Source organism: Homalodisca vitripennis, chromosome 3, assembly GCF_021130785.1.
Source record: "Homalodisca vitripennis isolate AUS2020 chromosome 3, UT_GWSS_2.1, whole genome shotgun sequence".
Taxonomy (NCBI): Eukaryota; Metazoa; Arthropoda; class Insecta; order Hemiptera; family Cicadellidae; genus Homalodisca; species Homalodisca vitripennis.
Window position 1 is genome coordinate 194,443,203 of NC_060209.1, and position 23,471 is coordinate 194,466,673.

General features: G+C 34.8%; 1 protein-coding gene across 1 annotated transcript in view; it reads right to left on the minus strand.

Moving 5' to 3' along the window:
* Positions 1-365: 365 nt before the first annotated feature.
* LOC124357960 (UHRF1-binding protein 1-like) overlaps positions 366-23,471 on the minus strand; it is a 28,789-nt gene continuing 5,683 nt past the window's right edge. The window contains exons 2-7 of the mRNA XM_046810129.1: positions 19,440-19,764; positions 16,381-16,572; positions 8,430-8,658; positions 6,226-6,392; positions 3,251-3,407; positions 366-1,898 (exon numbers count right to left, since the gene is read on the minus strand). Of these exons, the coding sequence (XP_046666085.1) occupies positions 1,627-1,898; positions 3,251-3,407; positions 6,226-6,392; positions 8,430-8,658; positions 16,381-16,521 (966 nt within the window). The 5' untranslated portion in view covers positions 16,522-16,572; positions 19,440-19,764 and the 3' untranslated portion in view covers positions 366-1,626. The remainder of the gene's footprint in view (positions 1,899-3,250; positions 3,408-6,225; positions 6,393-8,429; positions 8,659-16,380; positions 16,573-19,439; positions 19,765-23,471) is intronic.

The window sequence follows — 23,471 nt, forward strand, 5'->3', positions numbered from 1 at the left end:
GTGCTATAATAATAGAGTAGCAAATAGAAGAATTTTTAACAAGTGTTTGTCGGTGGTTGCAGGAGCAAGTTCTTACAGCGGTCAAGGGGCTGGTCTGAGGTGGTCTGGCGGAGGGGCGGGAGACCAACAAGCCGAGGGTGACGGCCCGCCTCGACCACCGAGTGACTCCTCAGCCCCCGGACAAGTGGGTGGTGACGCGGGGAGGTGTGGCAGCGGTCCCCACCCCCCCCCCCCCCCACCCCCCCCCCCCCCCACCCCCCCCCCCCCCCACCCCCCCCCCCCCCCACCCCCCCCCCCCCCCACCCCCCCCCCCCCCATTTAATTATTTTGTTTAAAACATGTTGATGAATTTTTGTTTGTTTTAATATATACATCATTAACAAAGTTAATGCTTTCATACAAGAAAACAAAAACAAACTCTTAAACTACCCTTAAACAAAAGAGATTATAAAAAAGTGCATAAAGAACATTTTGAAAGCAGAGGCCCGGCCACTCCACCAGTCATCCTTCACAATTAACTTGACATACCATTCAACCCGTTCACCCCAATATCTTTACATTTACGCATAGTGACTTAAGTGACACATCGGTTCTTGCTACCACTGTTAAAAGGTCTACCACTTTCATTTCCTGGTGGTCCATCAAAAAATTTGTGCCTCTACGCAGATGATGCTAGTTTAAAGATTAGTGAAAAATCATTAAATAATTTAGAAAATAATTCAATATTAAGTCTAACAGGTATGAACAATTATTTAAGTAACCATAATTTATTATTAAATGCAAGTAAAACCAATTTTATCATGTTCTCAACAAGGGAAAAGTAAACAACCCATTGATCCAGTTATAAATATCAATAATAAAGTTTTGAAAAAAGTAACTTCCACAAAATTTTTAGGTCTAATTGTAGACGAAAACTTGACATGGAATCTCCACATTGACCATGTAGTAAGTAAAGTTAGTTCAGGAATATATGCTATTTACCGAATGTCCAAATTTTGTTCAATTAATACATTAAAGGCACTCTATTATGCACTGGTCGAATCATCTGTCGCTTTTGGTATTGCTATTTATGGTGGTACATCAAAGCAGAACTTAGATAGAATTTTTCTTCTTCAGAAAAGAGCTATACGAACCATGTTGAATCTAAATTTTGACGTTTCAGTTCGCGAACATTTTTCTCACTTGGGCATTATGACTGTCTACAGCCTTTATGTGTTTCATACCACACTACATGTAAAACAATTATGTAATAATAGTTTAATTCCTAGACTAGGTGACAGACATACATATTTTACCAGACATAGAAACGAAATTGCCATTGACTCCCATAGGCTTGAATTTTTCAACAAAAAAAACATCAAGTGCAGGTGCAAAATTTTTATCAAGGCTTCCTGTGGAATTGAGAGGCATTGACAACTTTAAAGAATTTAAAAAAGGGCTAAAATTGTATTTAACAGAGAAACCATTGTATGGGTTAGCTGAACTATAATTAACTTAGTTCTTTTATCATATATTTTATCAATACTGTATATATAATAAGTTATTTTAGCTTTTAAGTTTTTTCTAATGACGCCATTCAATGTATACCACTGTATACTTTATAAATAAAGTTATTTTCAATTCAATTCAATTGCTGTCACCAGTTCGACTGACCTGCGAGTCTCTGGACAGCGGACTGTGGGTGCTGTGCGACTCTATTAGCTGGAGGAGGGTGTTGCGGAACACGGCGTGTGCTTGCGTGAGCCACTGGGTGTGCGGTGAGCTGCCCTCTTTGTACTTGGCCCAGTGGTGTCTGTCACCGGAGGCCAGGTGGTACGGGTAGTAGTCCACCTGGAAACAGTGCAGGTTGATCTGGAACGCTCCTCCGACCTTCAGATCCGGGTGGCACGACCTTCCAGCTGGAAACACCGTATAAATGTCAACCAGTACGGGAACCCATGATAACGTCCTTGTAAGTGTAACTTTAGAGTACCTTGCACAATAGAAAATTTAATATTTAATTTTGTCAAAGTATCATTATTCGTTAATTTATAAATATATGCTGTACAAGCATAAAATGACTTATACGCTGAAGTAAGAACATAATATTATTTGTTTCAAGTTATCTTTGTTTTTATATACAAAACAAAGTGATGTAGCCTACATAATTTTAGACAATTATATTCATAACAAAAAAGTATAGCATAATTATTACGAGTTTTGACACCTAAATGCAAAAGAAACATTAACCACCAAATTTAATTGAAATTATTAAGATACAAAATTATAGGAAAAAATTATTTCTTCAAAATCTGAACAATATATAACAAAAAATTAGATTCCAATGCAAAGTTCCATGATCATTTTCATAACTGATTACCATTGTCTCCATTCATTTAATTCTGTAAGAATAAATAATAGGGACCCAACTGAGATTTAATAGCTGCTAAAACATAACTGATTATAACATAATGAAACATTAACATGAGCCAACGACTTTTTGGGCTGAGAGTTCATGAACCATCTGACAAAAGTCATGTCAGTTTTAAGATTATCTTAACAATGAAACTGTGTTCAACATGGTTCTGGAACCAGTTTATTTTCAACATCCCATTAAAATTATCTAAAGACCAATGGAGTGATTCTGATTGATTATTATTAAATTCCAAATTTTCAACATCCCAGTAAAATGATCTTAAAACCAATGGAGTGGTTCCAATTGATTATTAACTTCTAAATTATTAACAACCCAGTAAAATCCTCTTAAGACCAATGGAATGATTCTGATTGATTATTATTAACTTAAAAATATTCAACATCGCAGTAAAATTATTTTAAGACTAATGGATTAATTCTTATTGATTATTACTAATTTCCAAATTTTCAACATCCCTTAAGACCAATGGATGCATAATCAGATACTCACACTTAATTAATTTATGATTCCAGTTTCTCCAGAATCTAAGTAATTTTCTCCAGGTTTCACCAGTAATATTAGGGTGTGAGATTTATTTCACACTGAATCCTATCCATAACCGATTTCAGAAATTGGTAATACAGTATATGTAAAAAAAACTCCCTATTGTACGCTAACCGTGAAGTAGAAAATATCTTTAATTTGAACTGGAATTGAAAAGTGACTTGAGGCACTGATCAAGCTAAGACGTACATGAACAATTCAACCAAAACCATTGTACAATACATCAAATGAATCTATAGCAAAAACCATTGCTGAAACAATCCGGTTACAAACAAAAAGACGAATACTCACGCCCAGGGTCATCGCTCAGATGGAGATCTATTTTCTGGCAGAAGAAGTGGTATGAGGTCTCTATGAAGTCGTAGCGGGCGAAGATGTCCGACATGGTGTCTCGGGCCTCTGCCACCCTGGCTTGTTGTGCCAGCTGCGCCTGATATTCAGGAAGCACCTGTAAGGAACACCACAAGATTTTAATAGATTCTGTTCACTTAGGTTCAACTTTGTTGAGAAAGTCTTTGAAACTGATTTTAACCTTTCCCACGCCATAGACGGATATATCAGAATGGCAGACTGTACAAAACGCCAATTACAGTTATATCCTATATTATTTATGTCTCGGAGAGGTTTTGTAGTTTACAAAAAGCGTGCACGCTACGTATTTATCTATTTATCGCGGTTGCCAAGGAAGTATTTATAAATGACCTTCACACAGTGTCAGGGGGACGGGAGCCCCCTTTGTCTAACTCCGACTGCCCGCTCGTCAGTTCTGCGTCTCCTACAGACTCATAACCAAACATACCCGTGGTGTGTATTACTGCTTCCTCAGTTGTCACGAGCGCGCGCATGAGCGTGCATTTACTACCCATCTCGTTATTATTCTTCATCGTGTGGTAGTGTTGTGTGTGGTAGTCAGTTTGAAATATTTATCTTGTTTTATATTAAATTGTCAGTTTGATTATATTACACAATGAAACTTGAAATTTATTTGAAATAAACAGTTTTGTAAATAGTTCTTTTTTTATTTTTTATCAATAAATATGCTAATTTGTAGTAAAATGCCCTGTTTTATATTTTCTTTGCTTTTACCTGTTATAATTTAGCTATATTTTTTTACTTGTCTTGGTGTTATAAGAAAGGTAATGGATTTATTAGTGGGGTGTAAGTAAGTGATATTTGATAACTCCCCATAATGTTAAAAATCTAGGGAGTTTGAATAAAAGTGTTGGCTCAAAGATTCTTATTGTTGATAATATTTTACACATACAGCTGTTTAGGAACACAAAATTGTAGTTCTCATTTTAACCCTTAGAATGCTAATATAAATTTCTGTACTTGCCCAAGCACGCTAATACCATAAAAAATATTTTAAAGTTCTATTTCAATTTAGGTTTTTAAGTTATTTTAGGGAAAAAATATAAAAACTGAGTGTTTTTGAAGATTTTGTTACAATTAAAATTCATGACAATACCAAACATGGAAATTGCCAATTTCAAAAAGGTTTCGCCAATTCAAAAAGGAACAACCTCCATTGTAGTGGCAGTCGTTCAAAATTGAAAGTCATGACGTCGTCAAATGATTTATTTGTCGTAACATTTAAAATCAAGTTTAGCGATGATATTTAGGTACCATTGAAATGACGAATAGTTGTTTTATCAACACAAAATGTTTTTTATTCTTACTCTTCCTTCTAAACTGCTGATTCATGATCGTTTGTCATTGTTTCTCAAGAGTCACCATTATCGTCTGATAACTCAGTCTACGCTTACTGCGTTATTATTGTCATTCTATAAAAGATTTATTTTAGTGGTTGAATTTGGTATATCTTATACCTGAAGAATGATAAATATAGTTCAGTCGAATTGTGTGTGACAAAATAGGTTATAATTATGTAATTATTTATTTTTGTTTCAACTGAAAATTTTGGAGTTTTGCCGGTAAGCGAATCAAGGTCTATCCCTCTAACCCTTGTTTTAAGTCTTGTGTTCAAAGTCTATCTTATCACTTATTTGTACTAGTTATTTACTGCATGGTGGAAACTTTTGAGACAGAAGTGTTAGTATTTTGCCAGTGAGTATTTATTATTAATGACTTGTTTAGAACCTAACCCTTAAATTCGAAAATAGGCCTAAGTTGGTGCAATAGCTTACTAATCAATTTTTTGTTGTAAAAACCCCCATACAAATATATATTTTCTGAAACAAGACCTTTTTTCTATCTTTTACGTATTTTGGACTTATCAATTTTCAACTTTATATCAATTTTGCTATGCATGGTCTAACCCAAGAATAACGTAAATTTATTATTTTATTTCAAGTTTCACCTAATGTTAGTTTCACCATACTTAAATCATGAGTTTTATTTATTAGTATGTTATATATTCTTCTACAAATAATAGTACTGAATAAAACAACATATAACAATTTTATAAAAACACAGCATTTGAAGTGCAGAGATAATTTACAATAAATGCTTGTTAATGAGCAAAAATAGCCTGCCACTACAGGATTTTTAGCTGCCAGCTCCAGGGTTACAGTTTGTTATTAAAAATGGAAGGTTTAAAAGAATAACAGGATTTCGGACATTTGTTATATGTTCCAAAAAATAAAACACTCCTAGGACACTGGTATAACAATACCTTTTGTACCATATAATGATGGCAAATCTCTGAAATTCTGTTATCCTTTCATAACAGGAAACCAAGAACAATGAATGAAAGGCATCTGTTGCGTGGCGTTCAGTCAACATTCTAGTGTATTCCATCACCATTTTTGAAACTGCAATTCACAAGGAAAAACAAAAACTTAATTACGAGATTTCCCCGTCATACACGTTTAGAGCGAACTTAACCACATCAGATTTGCTGTAACACCCGTGGGAAGGGTTACTAAATAATTGGAATATGAATCTGAACACTAAAAAAGATACTGAGCAAATTCTGAAAAAGCCATTGGGAATTACAAATATATAAACTAATATCCAATCTGTGCATAGATAATAGTGAACTAACACTATATCAGTGGTTTGTTAAAATGTTTTTTAAATCTAGTTACTATATAAGAATTATTAATGAAATAATTGAGTGAAATTAAGAACACAACAGTGCAGTAAATGTGGTAAACTGCTTATACTGCTTTAAAATTTAATTTTTACTAAACATATTGCTCGTATTGAAACGAGCACAATTTTCAACACAATAACTCTTGTGGTTACAATAACAATAATTTCTTCAAACTCACTTAAAACTCGCTAAAATATATTCACTTAACCTCCAGTTTGCGGGCAGCTTTCTTGGTCCGTGTGACTTCAGTGTCTTTCTTGATGAGACCGGAGAGGGAGTCTATGAAGCAAAGAGCAGCCTTGAGCTGAGAGTCCGTCAGGACCCATAACAGGTCGTCCAGCAGTAGCGCCAAACGACAACCCATCACAAAACAATCTGCGGCACATTTCTGGGTTACTTACATTTGTACAAGAGCATATTGAATCCTAGCACTAACATACCTAGATCTTCACTGTGACAAAAATGCCAGAAAACAAGATAGGCACAAGAAGTTATATTTTGTTTGAAAAACACGACTTTTTTTGTTTGTTTTGTTTTTCGTTCTGTTAGGACAAGAAGCATATAAATTGCACTTCGTCCTGTAAGAACCTTTGCACTGCTTCCGGAGTGACAGGATATTCAGGATGAGTAAGGTTAAGGGGTAGGAGCCGCCTCCTGTCGAGATACATGAGGAAGAATTAGGGCACTAATCTCAAAGTCATGTCCCCCGGAAGAAGGGAGGCCAGCTCTGAACTAGTCTCTCCAGTCAAAGCAGACAGGGGGTGGCACACCCTTGTTGAGGCTAGCAAGAACCCCTGAGGTTAGGGAACAAACCCCACCAACTCCAACAGTCATCTCCCACTGTAGACTAGACCTATCGAATTGCCCTTGAACCCAAGAATCTCAACATTTGCAGTTAGTGATGCACCGCTCCTGGACATCCATAATGCCCAGATTTAAGTGACACATCGGTTTTTGCTGCGTCCAGTGGTGGGTTCAACTGGAAGGCATAAACTAACCAGAAGTGATCACTGCTGGGTGAAGTTACAACAATAATACTGAACTTGAGTAAAAAATGATGCCATAATGACTTCATTTAAGCATTTCAACAAATACTTAATTAATGTACCAATAATTAAATGCTACATAGCTTTAAAGATTAAAAAATGCTTTCTCAATAGTTATTAGCCACTGAGTTTCTATAACTGAATAAGTTATTTAGATTCAGAGAACAATTATATTTCAGACACATAGATTCTCAGCACAAAAAATGAAGTATATTCCGTAGTTAAAACTTTACGTGTGTATGTTAACCCTTCTATGAGGGCCAAGGATACTGCGGTATAAAATATCTAAGCTACAGTGAGAACGAGTTTTATTTTCTGACTTTATACTGAAAACTATCTTTAATTTTTTAAAGATAAATTTTTACTGATTTTTCTGAAACATCTACTGCAAACTAATTAATTACATCTATATATATATATATATATATATATATATATATATATATATAAAAATGAATGTTTGTGTGTTTGTCCTTTATAGAATCGTAAACTATTTGACCGATCATTATGAAAATGTGTATGTATATGTATTTTTTCGACGGAGAAGGTTTATATACGATGCCTATTGATGTATCTCGCCACCAGACGGTACTCCATATGTTAAAAGTTTTTAAAGCGCCTGCACACTATAAACTGCGATTACGAGAGATAGTTACGTATATTAAATAGCGAAAAACAATTTGAAGGCGTTAAGCTTTGATGTATATTTGTCTTCAAAATACATTTCTGGTTGAACTTAAAGCTTGAGTGTTAGACCACTTTATAATAAAGTACATGTACGTAGACAATGGCTATAAACATACACTTTTAACAGATTTTCTTGATCGTGGCAACAATACAAACTCTACATCGTCGTTGGAAATATAATTCACTTGAACCAGAAGTGCACATACACGGGCAAAGCTTACAAAAAGCGTGCGAAGCCGCAGGAAACAGCTAGTTTTAGATTTAAAAAATTAAAAATTATGAGATCAACAAGTAAAGCAATCAAGATATGACAATTTTAAAAATGCTTAATTGAGTGATTACAATATTGTGAAAATGTACAATATGTTCTTTGCCTAATCTGGATATCCCTACTGATATCTAAAATTATATCTGAAGCATGCTACAGTAAGTCTAAAGAAAATCTCTGTAGAATATGATTTTTTACTGTAATAATATACTTTATAAATATAAATTTAAAAGTTACATAAATAGTTACGAGATTATCTGAAAATTGTTAATAATTATCAGAAAAAATTATTAAGGACATTTTACAGAAATGTTAGTGTAAAACATAACAAGACAGACATCTACGTCAAGTTTTCAATGGTAACAACTCAGCTAAGAACCAGGTTACTAGGTCCACAACTAACTACAATACCTGAGAGACGTTTCTTGATGGTTATTCGGCACCTTGTGCAATTGGTAAGCAGTCGTAGAGGTGGCAGGTCGCGGTCCTTGGTGGAGCTGGCTTCTATCCTGACAGTCTGCCACTCCAGTTCCTTGAATATCAAGATCTGACCTTTCTTGGGCTCTTTGAGCTTGGTCAGTCTCAAGTCCCCGACCACCTTCCAGTCCGGCGTCTTCGACTGCACCACTATCCTCAGGATCTGCACAACAATCTTATGTTATTATGTATCCTGACAGTCTGCCACTCCAGTTCCTTGAATATTAAGATCTGACCTTTCTTGGGCTCTTTGAGCTTGGTCAGTCTCAAGTCCCCCACCACCTTCCAGTCCGGCGTCTTAGACTGCACCACTATCCTCAGGATCTGCACAAACTTTCCAGCAAGAGAATCATGCAGACAGGCTCAGGAACATCCACATCCCTCCAAACCTTCCAGCAAGAGAATCATGCGGACAGGCCACGAGAACATCCACATCCTTTCCAAACCCTCAAGCGAGGGAATTATGCAGACAGGCGTTGAGAACATCCACATCCTTCAAAACCTTCAATCAAGAGAATAATGCAGACAGGCTTCGAGAACATCCACATCCTTCCAAACTTTCAAGCAAGAGAATCATGAAGAAAGCCCTCAAATGCCCGTGCCAATCCCAACTGGTGCCCATCATCACAACTAAATCACATGTCACGCCTTGTACTATTGCCTTTCAATACATCACCATTCATCCACAAAGAGGAAGCCGATATACGCAGGAGAGAAGCTGTGCCCATTCAGGAGAGGTGAAGAAGACGAAAAGACTGGCTTCAAGCACATCCTGTCTAAACCCTCAATGAATATCTTGAAAGAACTGACAGCTAACATATGATAACTTACTTATATAACCTATTTATTGACACACTTACTGGTCTAGGGGGAATATTTAATAAAACAAATACAACAAAATAGGTACTCTTGTATGCACTTTACATCATTTATGTATTTTCCAATAGTAAGCATATTCATTTAATATATTTTTGTAAATCACAATGTGAAAAAAAATGCAAAGAAAGTCAAAAGTCTAGTTACAATAATTTTAGTACATAGTACAATTATAATAAGTATAATTTTAGTGCAAAGTTGGTTAATTAATTAATTTTTGTTCAATTATTAATTGGCATCTTTTGCTATAAATTATACACAGAACAAACAAAAATATTGAATCAGTTTATGAATAAAAATAAATTACTATTACTAGTTAATCTGGGCTGCGATGAAAGATATTCGTTATTCAAATATCGTATTTAATAATAAACCTGTTAACACTTATGATATATTTTATTGTAAAATTTACTGTCAAATTCAATTAATTCATTATCAGGTACTTGTAGGTTAAGGTAAATTCCTATAATATGAATTAAATAAAAAAGAATAATTAAAATATGAACTCTGACTACTGATCTATTATATTTGATATTGTACTGTGTGACACTGTTTATAAACTTCTGTGCGAACAGACAACTGAACTCTGATAAACTAGTGAACCGTTGAATGAGACCTAATTAACTAAATTTAGATCTCTCGTATTTATCTTCATTTACATTTACTTATTTTAAAAGTTGTTCATAATAGCATTTATGTAAGAAACTCATTAATACAGACACTACATAGTAGAAATCACAGTTATCAATGCCGCTTCACAGTTAACTGTAACTGTCAGTGGTTTTCTGTACCGGTTTTACAACTGGAATATTTAACCTTGTGATCATTTATGGTATAAAGTGCTTGCCAAGCCTTCACAATGTTAGCATAACAGTCACAAAAACCTCATATCACAACGGTTAATCAACAAGCTGTGGAGACCTTGATACGGACAGTTGACAAACAAAACTTAACCACCAACGTTTCATCATCTTCTACACTGCCTCTACCGCTTAATATGGCGGGAGTTACAAATTAATCAAATAATTTGTTCCTTTTAGATATTTTATTTTGCCATTTCCACACGGCCAGACAGTATTAGGAAGTCTACAGGGATCACTGTTTGTGTATCCATTTTTTCAACTGAAAACAAAACCAAATAAATCTTATCTTTTAAAACATTTGTATTTAGATGAGTTTTATATTATTCTGAAAGTTGTTTAGTACTATTTTTATATAAATGGAGGAAAATAACTACAAAAATCTTTGTCTTGCTAAAAGCCTTTCTTATTTAATCTCAAATAATGATTTGTTTTAGATAACAGTAATGGTATACCAAGTTTAAAAACATTTTAAAACGTTTCTGGACTTATTAAGGCATTTGTTCATAAAATGTTATGTAGTGAATTTCACCTACTGTTTGTATGACTTTTATTACAACTCCAATTGTATCTGAACCAAAATTAAAGTTCAATCCTTCTAATTTTAGAATAAAACTTGTTAACGAGATCCGATTTTTGCAATTTTGTTAAGCACCATAAACGATGAAATTTAATCAAAATTCTGTCAAATCTATTGTCCTGTTCCTGTTCAACCTAGTGTGGTAGATTTGTGTGGACATTTTTCTGAAACCTACTTTTTTCAATGGACAATGTTATTTTTATTAAGCCTGTTAAACTACTAAGAATCTATTTACACAGTAGACTAAGCTGGGAAAGCCATATAGAAAGTCTTTGTAATAAATTAGCAAGAGAAATTTTCCTACTGCGTAAATTGAAACCCTGCATAACTGAAGAAATGGTAATAACCTCCTACTATACCTTTTTCCACTCCCACTTAGTCTATGGAATTACTTTGTGGGGAAATAGTCGCCATTTAAATAAAGTGTTTGTCAGGTGAAAAAAGCAATAAGAATTATACAAAATCTTAATGAAAGGGAATCTTGCCTGCAAGCTTTAAGGAACTTAAATCATTGCCCTGTTTATATATATATATATATATATATATATATATATATATATATATATATATATATATACATTAAATTGTATAATAGCAATAGCCTTATTTAATTTCAATAAACATTGAATCGCAAAAAAGTACTTGCTCCGCCGGGAATCGAACCCGGATCTCTCACTTGCCGGGTGAATGTGCTACCATTACACCACAGAGCGCTCACTTTTTCCGATTCAATTATTTTGTATTTGGCCGTATCTGTCACATATGGGTTTAAATAAGCAAACTAACATATGATCGGAAGACCAAATACCTGTCAAAACGACTTTTATTTACATTAAATTGTATAATAGCAATAGCCTTATTTAATTTCAATAAACATTGAATCGCAAAAAGTACTTGCTCCGCCGGGAATCGAACCCGGATCTCTCACTTGCCGGGTGAATGTGCTACCATTACACCACAGAGCGCTCACTTTTTCCGATTCAATTATTTTGTATTTGGCCGTATCTGTCACATATGGGTTTAAATAAGCAAACTAACATATGATCGGAAGACCAAATACCTGTCAAACGACTTTTATTTACATTAAATTGTATAATAGCAATAGCCTTATTTAATTTCAATAAACATTGAATCGCAAAAAGTACTTGCTCCGCCGGGAATCGAACCCGGATCTCTCACTTGCCGGGTGAATGTGCTACCATTACACCACAGAGCGCTCACTTTTTCCGATTCAATTATTTTGTATTTGGCCGTATCTGTCACATATGGGTTTAAATAAGCAAACTAACATATGATCGGAAGACCAAATACCTGTCAAAACGACTTTTATTTACATTAAATTGTATAATAGCAATAGCCTTATTTAATTTCAATAAACATTGAACCGCAAAAAGTACTTGCTCCGCGATTATATAAATAAATTATACAAAATAATAAATAAATATATATATTATTGTTTACTGGATGTGAAAGCAAATCTGCAAAATTATACAGTTAGAGAAACTATACACACTTATAAAACTAGAAATAAGTACATGCTAGAGCTTCCAAGGACCAGGCTTGAAAAAACAAAAGCAAATATCTATATGAAAATAAAACTATTTAATAAATTATCAAAAGGAGGATGGATTTTGAATATAAATGGGTTTAAAAGAGTTTTAAGCAAATGGCTTAAAGAAAAGGCATTTTACTCTGTGAATGAATATTTGGCCTGTGATGCTAGTTCCTTAAGTTTTTTTTTTTAATTTTATCTAGTCAAGTTTTAAGTTTTAACTTTTACAGTTGTGAGATTTTAAGTTTTAACCACCCGATTTGAATATTTTCAGTATTTATACTGTTACATTTTCAATTGGGTTTTAATTGTATATGTTCATGTGTTTCTTGTTCAATCTGTGTTTTTGATTTTTCGTTTACCATACAATGCTTTCATTATTACTTAAGTAATTTCCTATGACCACTCTCTATTTATACCAGTTAGTAGTTTTGTAAGTTCTTATGTCTTTTGCAATGTTTCTTTTAATTTTAAAATAAATCTCTGGTTCTAAAATTATTATTTTTTACTGCCCAATAGTTTGACAAAGTCTATTGTAACTTTTTATGTTTTATGTTAATGACATCTTGAATCTTGAATCTTTTTACTTTGAACGTCGCAAAATGGACATTCCCACTGAAAGGCATAATTATAGTAATTTTAAATTCAATGTAAAGGACAGAAAGCATAAAGTTGTTGAATAAAAGTAATTAGGGCACTCATTTGTTATTTAATTTGTCCCATTGAGAAAAGATAAGATTACCAATACAAAGATTCCAATTAATAATTAAGATTATAAAGTATGATTCGTTAATTACTGATGTGGTCTCAATTCAATTTACTGTTCTTGCCTCTACGATAACATTTATCAAGAAAACATTACTGTTGATTATCTTCAACAGTATTATAGCGGCAACACTAATTTCATTTTCATAACAAGTCAATAAAGTGTCAATTATGAATTTTGATGGGCTTTTGTTTACTCTACTCTTATTCAATAAACTATTTAAACGTTGAGTTAAAAATTTCTGAAACTGTATCTATTTACATAAGCCAATTCATTATATAGGTGGAAATTTTAACGCAAAAAAATTAAGCCAAAAAAGAGTGCAGAATGTTCTGCTAGATTGCTGTGGGGTTTTGTCAACCGTCAGAAGTTGAATATTAATTATATGTTTAGCTGTTAATTTTGGTAAAAATTGTTGTGATAATGTATAGGTTACATAATGTGTGAGTACGTTTGTGTGTAGATCAGGGGAAGGTGTGTGAGAGGCTATGGGATAAATTTTAAATGTAGTGTTTGGGTTTAGAGGATATAAAATTGTAGGTTTGGTAGTTTCCTCATTGTCTATAAATAACTTAAGGTCGTCAAAAATGGCTGGCTGTCCTGTCACCAAAATCTGCCTCCGGATATTCACGCTCGGACTGGAATTGCCACTTGCTAGGTTGTGTCGTTATTTTAATACACACCCAACGACATGGGTCCGTTATAAAAGCTACAATTTCATCGTATAACGTAAACAAATTAAGAAATTAAGTTAATTCATAGTTTTTATCTGTCTATAGAAACACTATAATTGGTAATATAAAAAATGAAACATAAAAAAGGATAGATTATTTAATGTTAAATAAAACGAGTTTAGAATATAACGTATGGTAAATCAAAAGAGAATCATAAACGTACAGATGGTAAAAATGAAATTAAAAATGTCTTTATTAGAGGCGAAGTTTCAACTATGAAGCCCCTGTCTACCACTTACACTAAAAAAAGTAAACTAACATATTTACAAAAACACATATTTAAAAGTGAGACTTACTTACCACAAAAATAAAAACTTCAAAGTTCTCTATTGATTGTTCGGTCTCGTAACTAATTATTTTTTAACTAATTTCACTTTGAGCTTATAGCCAATTCCAATTAAATACTCTTACACTACTGACAATCTGTTTACGCTAAATTGTTTTACGATCCATAGTTGTAATGGCCAAAGTTCACTATAACACCAAATACTGTTAGTTATACTCATAAAAATATGAAATAACAACAGCTGAATCAACCAACTGTCTATTCACAGCACACACACACACACACACACACATCTGATGCAGTAAACAAAAACGTAAATAAACAGTTCCACGAAACTTAATAGAAATACGTACAGTTTAATTTAAATTACGTAAATTGAAAATTCCTCTTTTGATTAGTGTCAATTGTGATATTTTTTTTACTATAACATAAAGAGGTAATAATAAAACATGTAAGACGCCATGCTGCTATCAAGAATATAACCAAGATGCCCAAGAACAGCCTTTTGGCAGTTGCAGGATTGGGTATGCATGAAAACTGAGATGCAACAACCTCTTATGGTGGTTCACTCAATGAGAAAATAATCAGGCTCAAATGATGGCACTATTTCTCTGTAGATTTACTATAAAATGAATAAACATCATTTAAATATCACTTATAGTAGAATTATATGGACATGGAAGAAATTGAATTTAATCAGAGTGTTACATCTCCGTCCATAAAATGACTACCAGAAATATGATTTATCTTCAAAGTGATACTGTAAGTATAATTTTTATAACTTAAGTGTTGTGATAGTTTAGAGTAATATTGAAAGTCCAGCTTATTGTGGTGTGAACTGTAATTTTCTCCAATATAGGTATATTTTTATTCCAGTTGTAAAACAACGACGATTAAAAATCATATTGTTATGATGTCAAAACATAAAATCGTTAACCTTAATTAACTAGATTCAAATTTTAAAGCCATACAGTCTATAACCCTAGAAGTGGCAGTCATTTCACTTGTTAATAGCAGGCCGTTTTTGTGTGTTGCATAAGGTATTTTTCTTTTTATTAAAAAAATACACATATAACAGCAATTATGGTGTATTATACATGGTTTTTGCAGAAAATAGTGGAGAATAACATTCTGTTTAGATACCTTGAATTTATAATATTGTATTTTTGTTATATATAAAATCTACCTAAATTTTTAAATTTTCCTAGAACTTTGAAACTTGAAGATAGCCAAAAGTTGATTATCAAATATTAAGTAGTTTTTGAAAATATATAGATTTTTAGGAATATATACAAAGAAAATAAGAATATGTGTGAAAATTTGAAAACATGCCTAAAACCCAACTGAATAAAACAGCAACTATCAATTTGAAATTTAGTACCGGTAACCAAAAACATAATTTTTTTGAGCCATAGTAAAAAGAAAAAATAAAGTAACAAAATTATGTTTACATTGATAAAATAAATCACTAATTAGTTTGTTTATTGTTTTTAATGGTTTTATTTCTGACTTGAGCTAAAACAAAACTATGATATGCATCTAAATTTAGTACACAAATATATAACTGTTAGTATTATTTACTAAAAACTACTCACATAAGAACATTACAGGATCATAATAAACATGTTTTATGCAATAATCAATAAATATTTACAGTTGACGAACGTAATAAATGAACAAAATAACCAATACAGTCAGTCAACAACTGTGCCAGGCTATAACAACAGAGTTGAAAATAAATTCCACTTTATAAACAGCTGATTGTGTCATCCGGCCTCTCGCTACAACTATTGAAAAAAACTGTCTGTAGACAGGACAGATTCTGATGTTTGCAATGGTGCCCGAATCACGTTGATATGATGAGTTTACGTACTATAATAAGTGAAATAGTGATGCCATGACTATCGACGCAGGACTGTCACCGACGAATAGTCGTCGGTTGCCAACACTAGGGTTAAAGTCTGAAAAAACAAGAATGACCCCTGTCTTGGCCTGATGGTAGAGGATTCATTTTTTTGCAAATGAGGAAGTTACTGGTACAGTAATGACGCTTAGTTATTAGTTGTCCTTTTTTCGAGTAACAGTGTAGATAATAATGCTTGTGTCCAAAATACAGGTACATCAACTTGTTGGCCAATTTCACCAAATTCCAAAGTAACAAAAAAGTTGTGCTTCAACATGGGCTGATTCAGTGTTAAATCAAGCCCATCCTGACAGAGAGGTTTACTAACCTGGACTGTGGCTGTGAAGGCAGGGCTTCTGAACTTGACGTTGACCATGTTGACACAGATGGTCATGCCATCTATCACCTTGTTGATGAAGTTATACTTCGTGGCGGTTCCCAATGATGCCAATGACTGGTGCGAAGACATTGAACGCAGTTCCTCACAAGTCTCAACATTTATTTGTACTTCATCTAAAGACTGGAAATAAAGGTTAACCGATTAGTTGAGTAAACACTAAAATATTTCCAACTAGCTACTATAGGAAGAGTGATACGTTTTAGAATTTTCAGCATGGTGTTCGATTATAGAAGAGTCATATGTTAGATTTCTTTGAGACATTTTATCCATAGAATCATCACCAGAAAAGTAAACATGATAATAATTAGTACAATACCAGCATGTAGTAGGAGTACACCACACCACGTGTCACGTAGGAGTACACTGTATCATGTGTCAGGTAGGAGTACACCACACCACGTGTCACGTAGGAGTACAACACACCACGTGTCAGGTAGGAGTACACCACACCACGTGTCACGTAGGAGTACAACACACCACGTGTCACATAGGAGTACACCACACCATGTGTCACGTAGTAGTACACCGCACCACGTGTCACGTAGTAGTACACCGCACCACGTGTCAGGTAGGAGTACACCACACCACGTGTCAGGTAGTAGTACACCGCACCACGTGTCAGGTAGTAGTACACCACACCACGTGTCAGGTAGTAGTACACCGCACCACGTGTCACGTGTCAGGTAGGAGTACACCACACCACGTGTCACGTAGTAGTACACCGCACCACGTGTCAGGTAGGAGTACACCGCACCACGTGTCACGTAGTAGTACACCGCACCACGTGTCAGGTAGGAGTACACCGCACCACGTGTCACGTAGTAGTACACCGCACCACGTGTCACGTAGTACACCGCACCACGTGTCACGTAGGAGTACACCACACCACGTGTCAGGTAGGAGTACACCGCACCACGTGTCACGTAGTAGTACACCACACCACGTGTCAGGTAGGAGTACACCACACCACGTGTCACGTAGTAGTACACCGCACCACGTGTCAGGTAGTAGTACACCGCACCACGTGTCAGGTAGGAGTACACCACACCTCGTGTCACGTAGGAGTACACCACACCACGTGTCATGTACGAGTATAGCTCTGTAGGTTGCATGCAAAATTTCTAGTCCATAATTCATTTTATTAGGCTGCACTTGTTACTATGTTACATGTTAAAATGTCATATAATTAAAATGTTCACTAACGCTCAGCCAAATTCTATGAAGTGTTGTATCATTTGTTATCATTTCAATGTAAAGATTTATTTTGTATCTCATTTCTTTTTGTGTGTGGAAATAAATGTGATTTGATTTGATTTGACCAGCATCAAACTTGATGTTGCTCATTTAGAAATGAAGCTTCACGCAAAATTTCAAGTCTATGTTAGTTAGTTTCTTCTCAAGATATCATGTGGACAGACAGACAGATATTAAATTCTTACAGCCCTTCGAATGATAAACTTCGCAAACGTTAAAGTAGGATGATTGGCACATCATTACAGAGCTAAGATTCTACTCATGTAATTTAAAGAGTATATCAATTTCACAATTTTGTTGACACTATTACTCATAGCGGTAGAGGAGGAAAACACCCAACCCATTGCATTCCTTTAAAATTTATTTCCAGCAGCTGTTCAACTGTATAAGATGTAAAACTGAAGTGCAAATAATGATAAAGCTTCTATTTTGTACATAATAGAGTTAAAGTACACTCCACATCTTTTCACATACCAGGTCAATGACTACTAACTGAAACTAAAACACAATTTTTGTACTGCCAGCATCACAAACAGGAGAAGGAATGACAGTAGAAGAAGAAAGGTAAAATAGTAATGCTAACAACAATATTGCTTCCTTTTATTTCCCTCAACTTCCACATGTAGTGATTACCAGCCCCTGGAACCGGTTTGTTCCAGCAACAGAACTTGTATGACTACATCGGAGAAACCATGTGATGATTCCTGCTTTCAAATCTTGGGACCCAAACTTATCTAAAGCTCTTCTCTCTCAAATGACCAGGTTCCAAGACAAGCATTCGTGCACAATGAAAAGACAATGTTACTAACATTAAAACTGTTCTTTCAGACACTTAGTTCTGTACTTTCCACAATATGTATATTTCGCCACTTTTATGGCGTAAAACGACCTCTATCGAACAACTGCTCTCGTCCTGTTAGGTGTCACCAGAAAGCCACCGTCATCATCATCATAAGCCTTGGTGCAACCATCAAGCATTCTGTGACGCGTGCAGCAGCCTGGCACTGAATATCTAAATGTTCTCCAACCCTCTTTATAGCGTGATATTGATGGCACATTGCTGATCAGATTCCGCTCACTTGAGATTAAAAGGAGAGCAAGGATTCATCCATGTTGTTGAGGTGGTAAAATAAAACTCGCCCAAGTTTACAACAGTGCATCAAACTATTAAGTACACTGGCACAACACTTTTCCTGCATGCATTTAATAAACAGCAGTTTGCTACCTCAGTCTTTGTCCACGTACTGTTCTGGATTTTAAGGATGCTTCTAGGTTTGGGTATGTTGAACCAGGTTCATTGTCACCTACTGTACATTAACATTTAACAGTGAAAACTACCATAAAAACAAAAAATTATTCTTATAAGGCATAAATAAAAATACAAAATGTTGATATATGTTACAAAAAAGCAAATTTTGTGATACATTTTTGAAATGCAAATCTAACATTTTATTCTCCATGGATAGGCTATAGAAAAAATGTTTATAACATTGTGTTAATACTTAAGTAATAACATAATGCAAAATGGAAACTATTTTAGCTGCACTTTTGTAGCCAAAGATATAATTTACACAGTTCCACACAAAGCTACTAATTCGAATAAACCATATAAAAACTCAAATACACAAAATTACAACTTTAACAAGAACTCAGTTTTTTCCATAGGCATTGATTGGAAAAAAATATTACACCTTACAAATAATTTACAACGAAGATAATTCATGAATACTTACAAGGTGTATAGGAACAGTTTTGAGCTTGGTCCACTGTATCCTGAAGGTAACCTTGTTGCACCATGCGCTGGTAAGCCGCAGCCATGATGGTAGCTCTAGCAGATCTGTCAACACAATCTCATCCAGCTCTAGTGAACTGAGTTCCCCCTCTCCCTTGAATGTGCTGAGATTGATTTTATCTGCCGATAGATTCTTGGTGTACCTATAACATACACAAACTTATTCAACTGAATTTACAATCTCATCCGGCTCTAGTGAACTGAGTTCCCCCTCTCCCTTGAATGTGCTGAGATTGATTTTATCTGCCGATAGATTCTTGGTGTACCTATAACATACACAAACTTATTCAACTGAATTCACAATCTCATCCAGCTCTAGTGAACTGAGTTCCCCCTGCCCCTTGAATGTGCTGAGATTGATCTTATCTGCTGATAGATTCTTGGTGTACCTATAACATACACAAACTTCTTCAAGTGATCTCGCAATCTCATCCAACTCTAGTGAACTGAGTTCCCCCTTCCCCCTGAATGTGCTGAGATTGATCTTATCTGCCGATAGATTCTTGGTATACCTATAAAATACACAAACTTATTCAAGTGAACTTGTAATCTCATCCAGCTCTAGTGAACTGAGTTCCCCCTCTCCCTTGAATGTGCTGAGATTGATCTTATCTGCTGATAGATTCTTGGTGTACCTATAATAACACAAACTTCTTCAAGTGATCTCACAATCTCATCCAGCTCTAGTGAACTGAGTTCCCCCCTGCCCCTTGAATGTGCTGAGATTGATTTTATCTGCCGATAGATTCTTGATGTACCTATAACATACACAACACTTATTCAAGTGATCTCGCAATCTCATCCAGCTCTAGTTGAACGTGAGTTTTCCCCCTACCTTTGAATGTTGCTGCGGTTGATCTTATCTGCCGATGAAGATTCTTGGTGTAAACCTGTAACAAACTTCTTCAAGTGAATCTCACAATCTCATCCAGCTCTAGTGAACTGATTCCACAGAGGCTGAGATGAACGTATCTGCCAATAATTCGTCTTACACACACTGAAATAAAATAACACAAACTTATTCAAGTATCTCGGCATCTCATCCAGCTCTATGAACCTGATTCCACCTACCCTTTGAATGTGCTTGCGGTTTGATCTTGCTGCCGATGAATTCTTGTGTACCTGTAACATCACAAAATTGGGTCACGCTCTAGATGTACAAAGAGCCAGATCGCTTTTGGGTAATTCACTGGAACAGCATGTGACATGTTGATTTGTGGTTGGCTCCTCGCGTAGTAACATCGCTTGGGTTATTCTAGCCCTAATCGATTTTTGGTTTTCCCAGCCAGCATCATGTGGAACCTTTGAATAAGAGCCCATGATGCTCTGTTTTACTTTGGTTTTTTTTCAGATCTGAAGAAGATAGTTCCTCAAAATGTAGAGTTATAAAATACTTTATATAGCATATAATGATAAGGGCAATGTCCGAACTCTTATTATAACTTTTAACAATCATCCCAACGTCATTAACGAGACTTTAAAAACACCTTTTAGGATCCACACTCAATAAATTAAAATCACCTGACCTATGTCCTCCAGTTCCTCTAGCTCGGAGGGACACAAGTAGTGGCTCCTCACTGTTTTCGCTGTTCAGCTTTACCCAGCCCCACTAACGTTTGTGCAGTTTAATAGAATTTCTTTGTCCTAGTTGTGGCTAAAAAGTGCTAACAATCTCTCGGCCAATTCCAGTAACTAAATTAATATTTTTCTATTTTGAATCACGCATCAGTGTAGCCATCATTTAGAATTATTCTTTTATCCATATGTCAGTGTTCACTGTATGAGCTGCTACAGTGTATCATATTTTATATATATTGAAATACTAGTTGCATTTGGTGGAGAGACGAAGCTCTAAAGTATAGAGACCAGTTATATATTTTGTCGATGCTACGGACCTAATTAAGACTGATTGTATTTTTTATTCTGTCAAAATACTTGGTTCTTTTCAAAAGCAAATAATAAATCACTGATCAATAAAGGATCATACCTTGAAGCTAATAAGCTTTGTAATTTATTTTAGAAAGTTTTTCATTTAAATCTCAGTCATCTAAAGAGCCGAAGGTCAAATACTGGCAATTTTAAATCCGAGTGAATGTATGGTGTACTTGGGTTAACGCAAGTCCCGAGTGGTGGACTAGGAAACACATGCAAAGCCCGGTTCACTCCATGCGTTGGCCCCGGCAAACTGAGGGGAACAAATATCTGGGACTAAATTACGAAACTTAGCGAGAGATAAGTTTTGGACCACATTAGAAGCCTTCCTGGTTCCAAACAAGGGTTAAAACAAAATATCTATTAACATGTAAACACATCTTCAACATTGTCTAAACACACAACATTGGCCATGTTACTTTTTTATTGTGAATGTTGAACTATAGCTCAGATTCCGTTAGCCCATCACGATCTAACCGTTACCCTACTTGTTTGTCCGTTTACGTAGAGATGTTCATTTGTATTTTGGGCTGATGACTACTAACCAACAGGTATGAAAAGCTTGGAAGTCCGGGTGGTTTGTTTGAAATGGATCCAATGAATAGGAAAGAGGGAAATGTAGACAGTGGATTTAATTGAGGCAGTAACGAGAAGGTTTGAGCAACGGAGGTGGAAGAAGCATGGTCAGGTCCTACAGACATGGGGAAGACACACTTTTGGCTTAATAATGAAAATAGTTCGCCAATATGTTTTTAGACCTGCTAACTGGACAAATACAGGCTGTTAAAACCTTGTGGGAGGGCTGTAAAACTGTCCTTTAAAAAAGCAGCATGACAGCTCAACCACCCTTGCCAGATCATCTCTGTGAATATTTTATACAGAAATAGTACAGTTGTATCTTGGAAATAACCCATTCAAACAACCCAATTTATTGCTTTCAGCAGTTGAGGGGTATTGCTGACTAAGGGGAGAAAATAGGCAATAAATTAGTCCCGTAACGATGTTACACATACTATATTCTGTGTTCCTTAGCTTAACGTTTGTTTATGTTGTTATGAGGTCACCTAAATTTATTTCCATCGAGAGTTTTTAATGAGGAATATTATGATTGTGTAGGCTCACTATATTAATATAATTTCTAACCTTATATTTAGTAAAATTTTATATACTTCGATGAGAGAGGGTATGGAGGTAATTTTTGACAGATTTTCGAAATGTAAACGTAGGTCGATCAGCCGTACCTTAATTTAAAGTTTTATTCACTGATCAATTTTGGAAACAATTTTAAAATTTATTTAGCATTATGTATCATACATGGAATGAATCCAAAAAGCTTTCACCTCTATGGTTTTCAGTTTTTTTGTGTTTTTATACTGTTTACCTCATAAAAATTGTAGCCACGAATTACCCAAGACGCACTGCTTTTTCTGAAAAATAAAAATACTTACAGTTGACAGCTTTTTTCAGCATAATTCATAATTTTTTGTTATTCGTTCAGCGTTTTTTATCATTAGGATATTATAAACTCGTACAACTTAAAAACTTTCAAATAGCAAGGTATAACTGCCATAACAACTATCAATAGCTCTCTTAAACAACATTATTTGTTATTTAGAAGTTTTTTGTGTTTAAGATTTGTCTATGACTCTAGAAAGTAATTGAACGTATAAACCACGTGTGTTTGAATTAATTAAAAGTTAAAACATAGCTGGCATTGCTATATGGTTTTGTTATCAAACAAATCCATCACAAAGTCACCTAATAGATAAATCGTAATCAACATTTAAAACTTGATAAGGAATTTCGCACTTTTTTTAGCTTATGGAAACTCCTCATGTATACAGAAAAAGTGAGTCTTAAAAACAAGTGGTAAGAACACTTTTGGATACCCTGAGGCCTACTACTGTCAGATAAAGAGAAACACAAACTGGTATAATAATTGGTAACAAAATGTCCAAGAAAATTAGTGTTTTTGGGTGCCCATTTCTCAACACACCCAAGTAAAAAGTCAAATTTTAAATAACAACCAATTTCCAATTTT